Source organism: Olea europaea, chromosome 2, assembly GCF_002742605.1.
Source record: "Olea europaea var. sylvestris chromosome 2, O_europaea_v1, whole genome shotgun sequence".
Lineage (NCBI taxonomy): Eukaryota > Viridiplantae > Streptophyta > Magnoliopsida > Lamiales > Oleaceae > Olea > Olea europaea.
Genome location: NC_036238.1, coordinates 27,874,793 through 27,886,005, shown reverse-complemented (window position 1 = coordinate 27,886,005; position 11,213 = coordinate 27,874,793). Strand labels below are relative to the sequence as shown.

The 11,213-nt window shown below is 34.0% G+C and overlaps 2 protein-coding genes across 3 annotated transcripts; both read left to right on the top strand.

Annotated features, from left to right (window-relative positions):
* The first annotated feature begins 5,718 nt into the window (after window positions 1-5,718).
* Window positions 5,719-6,873, top strand: LOC111369481 (zinc finger protein 8-like). The gene has a single exon (XM_022991003.1). It carries the CDS (start codon window positions 5,868-5,870, stop codon window positions 6,573-6,575), a length of 708 nt encoding a protein of 235 aa, XP_022846771.1. The 5' UTR covers window positions 5,719-5,867; the 3' UTR covers window positions 6,576-6,873.
* Window positions 6,874-8,813: 1,940 nt separating this feature from the next.
* Window positions 8,814-10,637, top strand: LOC111369487 (60S ribosomal protein L21-2-like). Of its 2 annotated transcripts, XR_002698146.1 has the most exons (3): window positions 8,814-9,122; window positions 10,151-10,523; window positions 10,556-10,637. XR_002698146.1 is itself a non-coding variant. In XM_022991014.1 (2 exons), the coding sequence occupies exons 1-2, from the start codon at window positions 8,886-8,888 to the stop codon at window positions 10,406-10,408; spliced, it is 495 nt and encodes a 164-aa protein (XP_022846782.1). In that variant the 5' UTR covers window positions 8,814-8,885; the 3' UTR covers window positions 10,409-10,620. The 2 variants fall into 2 exon arrangements, 1 of the variants encoding a protein (XP_022846782.1); XM_022991014.1 differs by having other exon boundaries at window positions 10,151-10,620.
* The last annotated feature ends 576 nt before the right edge of the window (window positions 10,638-11,213 follow it).

Below are 11,213 nucleotides of genomic sequence, written 5' to 3'. Positions count from 1 at the left end.
CTCTCGATCTCTCTCTTCTTTATGTTTATGTGGTCACCTGTCTATACATATAACATGTGGTCATCTCTATGTATGCACATGTCGGGTTGCTCAAAATCATATTGTCTTTAGCAATGTTTCAAAAAGTGCGAAGTGCAGTAAGATGGTAAAGTCAAGTTTCAAGTTTTACGAGTTTAGGCTGGCCTTTTGCTACTTATCCTAACCTAGACCTCCATTAGGTAGTCAAAAATAGAGTTAACCATCTTTTCCACGCATTTTTCACTGGTCTTGGGTGATGGAATAAATTATCCGGAGGGCATGAAGTATTTCTATTATGATTCATGGAAAGTAACAAGTTGATCCCAACATTCTGTTATAATTACACAATCAATTTTCATAGTCTTGATAATTGCCTTGTACTTCTCATTGAAACATACAATACTTCAATTTTTTGAACAATATGCAAGTTAGGTAGCAAGATTTAGTTTAATAAAGTTGGACACAGAGAACTTGATGACTTAACAGAGATTTGACAATGTTCATCATTAGGAATTAATTATACAATTACAATTAAATGAATTTAGTAACAACTTGAGGACCATAGATTGGAGACCTTTGGTGCAATTTCTTGGAAACTAAATGTAAAATATTATTTCTCATTTAGGAAGAGTGAGATAATTGTGTCCCACATTACACTTTTTATGTACTGAAATATTGAATAGTTGTTTAATCTCTCAATGATCAATAATAAATCCCTTAATTAAGGGAATAAAAAATAAACCCCTTCAGATTTTGCAAAATCATTAAATCTCTTAATTATATAATAATGTATGGCTAAGGGAATAATAAAAAATAAACCTGCAAATTTTCCTTTCATTTTTCCTTAGATTACCTACTATTTGAGAAGTAAGGGCTTTCATTGCAAAATTGGGGCGCCATAAAATATTTTTTCAACCACATTTGCTAAGAAATATATTTCTCGTGTTCGATATTGAATTGTTTTTTCATCCTCAAATTTATTTTTATATATATAATTTTACCGAGCTTCGAATTTCTAACATCACAACTCTCTACTCATCTCATGTTAGTTTTTCACATGTATGTTCAAAAAGGCTATTTAATGTTTGAAAAAGGCATTTAATGTTTGGAATATATGTACAGAAAAAAATAAAAAATTGTTTTGAATAGATAGATACTTTTGCAAATAAGAACAAAAAACAAGAATGTGGATGCAAAGAAACCAATGCAAGTGGAGAAAATAACATGAGAGCCCACATTTAATTATTCTGTCAAATAATATGTCAAATTACATGTGAACAGGAATGGGGCCATCTATGTACGTCACTATCACAAGAAATGTCAACACTGATGCCCTTGTTTGATCCCCATTCTTTGGTAAAAATACATTTTTAACAGTGTTTTGACATCATTTCAACCACACATTTTTTAATAAAATAATATTACACACAAATCTAAAACTTTTTCTTATTTTTTAACCACACATTTCACATCAATACACTATTCAAAAATTCATTATATCCCCTAAAATGGGGCTCAAACAAGGGCATATACCATTGGGGTTAAAAACAATGTTTCTTACTGAATTTATGGTGTTATTTTATTTTAGCTTTAATTTTTTTCCCCTTCATTTTAAGTTTTTTATCGAAAATATAATTTATCCCAATTAAGGCACTTCTATTTCCTCTCTATATTTCGAAAATAACAGAAATATGAATTTATAAAACAAAATAATGATGTGACTTAAATGCATTGATCTTGTCATCTAAATTATGAAAAAAGAAAATTTATAATTATATGTGTTTTGTTAATATGGATGACAAATTCAATATATTAAATGGAGGTAGACGACGTGGTTAAAAGAAAACAAAAATAAAAGTGTAGTGACTAGTTCGAAATGAAAAAAAGATTGGTGACCAAAATGAAACAATAATATCCGTTTGGTGTCACGGTGTCTAACACTATATTAAAGCCAGAAATTTTGTTCTTGTTAACTATGGATTTAAATTTTAATAGTTAAAGGCTCGTAACTAAAAAACTGAAATTCTTATAATTACGAAGTTAATTTCTTCAAATATGAATTTCAATCTTGAAAATATGACATTTACTCAAGATTTCAATACAATTCTCAATCAAGAAATCTCTACGTATGAAGCTGCTGTTCAAGAATAATTAGTCGATCTAGATTTGTGAATTTTTTAAGATTAGTTGTTGATAGAATGGAAAGGAAAGGAATAGATTTTGCAATGGAAACTTTGTTATAAATCAATCCCTAATTTTGTTTGTCACTCGTTATTGACTTTTTTCGAATCGAACAACTTTTGGAGTACTGCTTTAAAAGCTTGATGCAATGGCACTATCCATCAATGTCATTGTTGTCTGTAAATGAAGCTTAGTTTGGACCACTAAAGGCCTCTTTATCAGATGTTGCATTAACCACCTAATTAATATCCCATGTCTATTTAAACAAATATTTATTGTGATTACAAAATAATTAATCGATTTTATGGTTTAGCAGGTTGCAGTTAGATGTGGTTCAATCTATTAATAGATAGAGAATGAATTAATGATGAAGATACTTTTCAGATTGTGAAACCCAATTCTTTGAATTTGAGCAGAACCGTCGGTGGAATATCAGTACTGTCTTTAGATTTTCAAGGGATTTTGATGTTGGAATCTCCGAATTTACTTGGACGTTCATTCATCAAAATTTCGAGCTTCAGAAAATGTAAAAACTGTAATCTGATAATTGAATCCAAGATGCAAACTGGGGTAGTGCACAAAGTTGAAGACAGGAGTTCATTTCTGAAAATGATTCAAGGAACAAAGACAAAGCAACCTATCCACATTAGAAACAAGATTTAAACACCACTTAAAGAAAAATAGGGTTTCCCAGGATGGTGACATGCGTTTCTGAAGGAGCTGGTTTCAAAATACACATTTTTTATATCCACATAGTAGAGATAAAGATGTGCATAAAAACAACTACTGTCCGGGGTAATGAGATTAAATACACACAATTGAAATCTCAATGATCTCCTTAAATTATGTGTGTTTCTGCTCATAATCTTTAACCTAAACTGACAGTACATGGTTAAAACGAGAAAATCTAAATGGTCGAGCATGCTACAAAACGAGAAATAAGACCAAGTCAACAGGTCAAAGTAGAGGATTAATGCTTAAGTGGCACCAACAAAAGAAGATTTAATAAAAGGCAAAATTTTCAGACATAAACAACACTTCCTCTAACATGTTCGAGATTCCCTTATTGCTACTTTCTTCTTCTTTCTTTTATTGGGCGGCTACATTTCATCGAAATAAACCTATATGGAGAAAAAAAAAATTATGGGCTCGTCATAAAACAATATAGTCATAGTCATGAGACGTGGCATAGGATGTTGCCATAACATATGATGGAGCAAAGGAATATAAGTACTGGCAAAAGGTTCACATCAGATAATTTTCTACTTTATCAAGGCACAACTTGTGTAGTCCAATTAAATTAATCCCATAATTACTTATATACACACATATGGTCCCCTTGACTGCATCTACTCATGTGACTATGACTTTAATGGCAAAGAAGGGTTTTGCATGAGTGAAGGGCTGTCTTGATGTGGATTTTTAAGGCATGTTCAATGCGAAATGGTCCCACTTTATTGAAAGAGTGCTGTCTATCAAAGGGGTACTTCCATTAAAACACAAAACTAAGAAATGATTATGTGCAACAATGTCAATAATGACTTGTCTTGAAATATGGCAAAGAATTAAAGATTGAATTATCATAATTAAGTTAAGATGTGAAATAAGCAGTTGAGAGTTGTGTTGTATGAGCATAATTGCAAAACAAGTCAAGCGTGCAACAATTTAGCAGACTGTTGTAAACATTGACTAAATATGTGCACATAATTAAATTGATATATATTCCACCGTAAACAGAGAGGCGTGAGTACTTCTATGAGATGTGAGTCTTCCTTTGACGTGGTGCAATATTATTGTGTCACTGTGTGAACATAGCTCTCACATTAATAGTGAACTACCTTTAAAATCGTGTATCTCTTATCTTTTGTTATTCTTGTTTCGCTTTATTAATTGCTCTCACTAATATGGATTGTTCATTTAACGTTGAAAGTGGTGAAACTAAGTTGGAAATCAATGTTGACGGAACTGTTCCCTCACTGTTGAAGATGCCGTTTGAGTTCTTTATTTCTGACAAATCTGAGTGGCTGAATTTTGTGCGCAGATTGATCAATTGGTTCGACTATGTGGTGAATACAAAGATCCAATAATCAACAGCATTATTCTATGCATTAGAGACGTGTAAAACGAAGATTTGTATTGCAGAAAAACCTAATAATTTGCAACAAAATTGCCAATAGAAGACTGCTAGTCTTACCTCAAACAACCACAATATTCTACTATAAAATGTGACATGTTTGATACATTAATTATAGTCACTAAGGAAAGAAAAAAATTAAATTTTTTCGTATATAGTCGAGTCTTCTCCTACCTAACAATAGCGTATACTTAAAGAGTCTTGACTCAACCAGGAAATCACTTGCAGGCAGAATTGCTCTATCAATTTCTAAATGAAGATGAATAAATGCCATAATACCGCCAAAATGAGGATGGTGAAAGAATATTCTGCTGTAAATTGCATATGCTGGACTGCAGTTACAATTTAAGGAAACAGTGTAAAAATTTCAGAATTAATCCCTCTTAACATATACAGGACCACCAGCAAACATTATATGTATAGAATATGGTCCAAACTCTCGGAATGGAGGAGACCCCCACCATTGCAACTCAGTCATATCCCTCTCATTCTATTGATTAATACACGTCATGTAAACTGCATTCAATTAACATAACCAGAAAAGAAGGAAAAAAAAAACGAGGAAGATATAGGAGGGACAAGAGCAAGAGTTACAAGTCTGTCCAACCTCACCCCTAGTTCCTGCTTGGCACCCTTTCAAGTTTTAAATTGTTTACTACGGTATTATTTTCCACCACACATTCACACAATAAAAATATTTTTAACCACACATTCTCAAAAAAATATTATTCAAAACTCTTTAACTTTCCAAATAATAGGCAACAAACAAGGGCTTAATATAATATTAGAAATTAAACAATGTTAAGGCAGAGAAATTAATCCGAGTTCTATTGTTACAAGTGCATATCGTCTTATTAGATATCATTTCTTCAAACGGCTACGAAAGTTCAAATTCTTTCTTTAAAAGATTAGTACATCTTCAACAACTAATTAATTTCATGTGATTGAATATCTTATAGCATTGTTTAATTAATACGATTCGCAAATAATGATAATTATTATAGGACAATATATAGTTAAATTCCTTCGAGTCTAATCAATTGTAAAAATAGTTAACTACCAATAAGCAACGTCCTTGTAGATTCACTAGTATGCCTAATCAGTGTGTTGTAATATGATAAAAAGTTATTCCTCCCTGAATGAAAGGATCAAAGCTTTTTGTTTCTAGATATCGGATTTATAGGTAGTGCTTTTCAATTTGTTGGTAAGAATTGGACACCAAAGGTATTATAGAAAAAGGAAGAGGTTAGTGTTAGCCTTATTTATTAAAATCCTCAAAAGAATAAATCAGATATATAATAACACTATTATCTATAAACATGGAAGCATACCAAAAGTGTAAATATATGAACATCAAAATGCGGTGCCTTGTTAGGCCTTATTCGAGGTTAATTCTATAGGCCCCACCATACTCCTCCTCAAAAATACCCCATATACAGGACTTCTTCCCCTTTCTTAACATCTCTCTTCTTTCCCTTAACCTCTACTCACTGCACTTTCTTTCTCATTCTCCAAAAGTGTGGTGACTACTTTCATGGAGAAGACAGATCAGAGAGAAACTCGAGACTTCGTGAACGTTGAATCGTTCTCTCAATTGCCATTCATTCGTCCAGCACCGGTGAAAGAAAAGGCCATTAGGCTATTTGGTAAAGAATTTGGAGGTGACTCTATTTCTACTGATCCTCGTGAAGTACAGGAGCTGTTTCCCGATACTAATACTCGTGAAGAGATCAAAGACTACGAGTATAATGGCGAAAGCAGCCGAAAATTCGAATGCCATTACTGTTGCAGAAACTTCCCTACTTCACAAGCCCTTGGAGGTCATCAAAATGCGCACAAGAGAGAGCGTCAACATGCTAAAAGGCTGCATCTTCAATCTGCTATGGTGCATGGTTCTGTATCTGATCACCCTCACCTCTATGGTGTAATGAATTATCCCCTTGGTTCAGGCCCAGCACCTGCTTATAATTCATGGACCAATTACAGTGCTACAAATAACGGGTTTTATGGTCACTATGGATCTAGTTACTCTCGACCACCTATTAATGGTAGTCCCTTGGCCTTATGCCGAATCCCATCCGTCCATACTTCGACGGCCTTTAGACGCGTCCATTCATCAACTCATCAGCTGCCGTTGTTCTCTAACCACGATTTGAAGCTAGGCTCAGAATCTCAAAGCAGGTTTGGGTACGAATCAAAGCCAAGTATGCAAGATCATGTAAGTTTGGATTTACACCTTTAACATTTCTTCAGGAACAGCATATAACATTCTCCGAGGCAGGCTATGATTTTCATTCGACTGAGGTATTTTTTATTATTAATTAATGTATAACCGATCTGTTTCTTAATCTTATTTCGTGGTATCAGTTAGCATGTAAATGAAATCGACTTCAATTAGTACGGTTCTGATGTTCAAGAAGCTTATGTCTTGTGCAATTTGACTCTTCACAAATTGTTCATTTTTATTCTAGTATTTCAGTCCATTTGTAATCTTATGAAACTTAATTTCACTGCTTGTTCTCTTCTAAGTTCTAAAATAATCTTAACTGTTTTTTTTTTTTTTTTGGGTTCATAGAGATGATATAATATTTCTCTTTCCATAATCCAATCCAGTAGTGAGTCTCTGATATTTCTGGGGTAGTTGCAGGTAAAGAACAGCTAGCATTTCTTCAAATTTTGAGAGATGAAAATGAGGGATGGGCCAGATTTTTGTTAATTGCATGCATATGTAACTATCAAACTTTAAATGATGTGGAACATCTGCCTTTAAGAATATTGGAAGTGGGAAGTTCTCTTGACACAAATCGAGGCTCATCATCAATCCAACAAAGGTGGCATGCTTAAGTCCACTTGTTGAAAGAAACTAAAATCATAGGATAGTGTCTTCAGGGACACCACCCCATTCATGGTTGGATTAGAAAAATCAGATCATCTCATGAAAATTTCCGTCTAGATACTGAATATTAGACGAACTTCTTCGGATTAAGATCATTACAAAAGCTATATTCAAAATTTGAATCTCGCCAATAATTGCACTCCCCGTTAACTTAGCAAGTCATGTCTTGAAATGTAATTTAAGCATACTCGGAATTTTATCTCTGACCGTTCGTCTATTTTTTAAAGTTGTTTAGCAAACTGACCTAATCACGTGCTCATAACATTTCATTCAAATGAAAGATAATGTCCGATTACACATCTGAGTTCAATAGTCCGCGATAAAGTCATATACGATCAACCAATCATCTGTTAGGTGTATACCAGTTATGTGGAGGACCGTGAGTGAGACCATTGATTTCTCATTTGGCTCTAACATTCTTGAATACTAAACAGTAAACATAAAATTCTGATGTACTATATTAGGAAAACTAAATTTAACCATTTAGATCTCATCGTTCACTCAATGTAATTGGAGACATCGAAAGGGCAATTCTGAGGAAGAAGTATTCATTGAAATTTAGGACAACACTGATGATGTGTACTTTTAAGGACACCAAACTCTGCAGACAATAATTAATGCATGTACATGTGACATGTCATTTTCTTTCCTTTCTTTTGGACCATGGAAGAAATTATGGCATGCTAAACATTCACTTATAAGTAAATTAGTAAATTTTTAAAATAATTAACTCGTTGAAATTGTTAACATAAACCATTTGTCTTTTGAACAGCTGGACTTGCAAAAACAAGAGTTCAAGAGTATGTTTGGGAGTGATTTTAAGAATTGATTTTTTGATCTTTAGGAGAAAAGTGGGGTCCATCTTTGAGAGGAGTCAAATATGACGATTGAAATAGTGAAATAACGATTAAAAAATTAATTTTTTTTGGCAAAAAATCACTCCCAAACATGCTGAAAAACAGGGACTTCGGGCTTCAAAATGAAAATTATTTGTATAAAATTTATTTTCAGCTGGTGTCCAAACACATGTGTTTGTATTTACGAATAACTACAACGATTCTTTGAGGAAAGGAAGGCAATGCATGAATAAAAATAGAGAAAGAAGATCAAAACATCTAAATATACAATTTTCGAATCAACTCGATTATTTTCATTACGAACGAAAAGACATACTCTTATATTCTTGGTACAATTGTTTTGAAAACAAGGTTTTGATATGTAGATTGTCCTTCAATGGATTTCCATCTAGTTGACTGAAAAATTCCATTTTTTGTAAAAATGACCACGAAAACACTGATGTGAGGATGGTTCTGTCAAAAAATGAAAGAGAAGGTCCTGATTTGACACAAGGGCCTTAGATTTGTTGCAATTTGTGCAAATAACCCTACTTTTGATGATTTAATACCTCTGGACTCGTTTGGTCTGGCCCTATATCTGTGCTAGACCAGTCTCTGAGGCTCCAAAAGCCCATCCATTTTCAGGCCCAAATGAACTAATAAAACTGAATTGATAGGCCCAACAAAAAAGAAATAGCCCATTCCCGTTCAAAACCTTAACTACCCAGCTCACATATAAAAACCCATCTCCCACTAGGGTTTCAAATCGTCTCGTCACACCGTTCGCCCACGAGCACAGAGCAAGCTAAAACCAGAAAAAATGCCGGCTGGACATGGTTTGAGATCACGAACTAGGGATTCATTTTCGCGCCCTTTCAGGAAGAAGGGGCCTACGCCACTCTCGATCTACCTACGGACCTACAAGATTGGAGACTATGTCGATGTTAAGGTGAACGGGTCGATTCACAAAGGCATGCCGCACAAATTCTATCATGGCCGCACTGGCCGCGTCTGGAATGTAACCAAACGCGCCGTCGGCGTCGAAGTCAACAAGCAGGTTCGAAAGATAAACCTTATCGCATCTCGTGTTTTTATTTAATATCTGAATGTCTATATGCGTTTTCTTTGTTTATTTGTGAGAGATTGATAGAAATGTTGACAGCAGGGAGTTTTCTTGTAATGAACTTGTAAATGTTCTCATTGATGTGGTGGATTATATATATTCATATATGTATGTATCTGTTTCTATTGTTTATTGGATTTTACCCCGTTATTTTAATTTTATCTGAGAACAAAGTCCCTTCTCACTTGGAAAATCTTCTTTTAGTATTTTTTGTACTTTGCTCTACTAATTTAGGCATATATATACACGAATATGAATGATTTATGTATCTAATTGCTGCTTTTTGGTTCGATTTTTTATTTTTTTTATTTTTAAGTAGTGAATTCATTAACTATTCTTAAACATATAATTTGAGGACATCAATTTTAAAATATTGGTTGTTTGTGTATTTTGAGCCATATATACTGGCTTTAGATTGCTGAGTGACAGTTGATGCATCCACTGTTTAGTTTAATTGTGAAAGTTAAAGCAGCCTCACAAAATCATCAGCTAGTTAACTCCATAAGAAAATATGCTAGACAAATGCAGGATATTTAAGTTGCTTGTAACAAAAATCATAGAGGGGAACCCAAATGTTTGGTTTTCTGTTTGAAGTTCAACCTTATTATCCCCAAAGCCCTTTTTCCAGATGAGAGTTGAATTAAGCTCTTTCTTGATCAGGGTATGACTTACGGAATTTTAGTGTAAAGTTTATTTTTAATGACTTGGAATTTTTTGCTTTCATATTCATTCCTTTGCCGCTTGTTTGGTATGTTGGATTCTACTAGAATAAACAGAAATCAGCTAAAGTCTTGTTTATGGCAATTGGAGTCCAGTCTCTTGTACCAAATAGAGCTTTAATGTGTATTTGTGCGTGCTAGTGCTTTTTAGTGTGCATGCTTGATACTTGTTTCTCTGATTTGTTTAGCTCGCAATTGTTACATTGTCGTGCCTTTAAAAAGTGGAGAATATACATGATGCAGGTAGGCAACAGAATCATAAGAAAGAGGATCCATGTACGGGTGGAGCATGTGCAGCCTTCGAGGTGTCATGAGGAATTTCTCCAAAGAGTCAAGACAAACGACAAACTTAAGGCTGAGGCTAATGCAAGAGGTGAAGTGATTAGTACCAAGAGGCAGCCAAAGGGACCCAAACCTGGATTCATGGTTGAAGGTGCAACTTTGGAGACAGTTACTCCTATTCCATATGATGTGGTTAACGATCTCAAGGGTGGTTATTAAATTAAACTGTCATTTATCATTGTCTTTGTCTGGTTATTCTGATCTCAAGTGAACCTTTCAAGACTGTATTAGCTAATTTGTTTACTGTGCTTGTTGATGCACTTTATTAAGATTTGGTACTACAATATAAGTAGAGGATTCTAGTTCGGTAAAATTTTGCGTGAATGAATTTTTATGGTTCAATTGAATAATGGGATATGCTTTTTTGTGTGGATTGGATGCCACTTTTTCCTGTGCTCCGTGTTCTAGCAGCAACTTACGTTTCAAGATTAGTTAGTGGTGAACAATTCATTTGGTGACATTCATTTTTTGGATATTTTAGTTTCCTAAACTTCATAGACATATATTCTGGTTGCTATTGCTGGTTAATACGTGAACTGTTTGGTCAACTGGAAGAGGGTTTTACCCATCACCGAGCCCTAATTTCTATGCTTATTTGTATGGCAGGATAGACTCCTATGAGTTTTGTATCCCAGAGTGAGTTCCTATAGTATTTGGTAATCATGTTGTGTGATATTCTCATCTTTCTGAAATTGTTTTTGGTTTCTCAAGTCATTTGTTCAAGAATTTCAGCTGTATGTTGCTACTTTAGTTTTGATGATTGAAGGAGAGTCGCTATGAAAGGTTTACCACCATTTCAATTTAATTTATGAGTTACATGTCACCAAACAAAGTTTGTTGCATCATTCTACTACAAGTGAGTTGGAAAAACAGGAAGGCGCGTGACATCAGGAGTGAATGCCAAGAAAAGAACGAGTGCTGAAGTAAAGAAGTGTTTTGATAGGTTAATAAGTTTGTGAAGAGT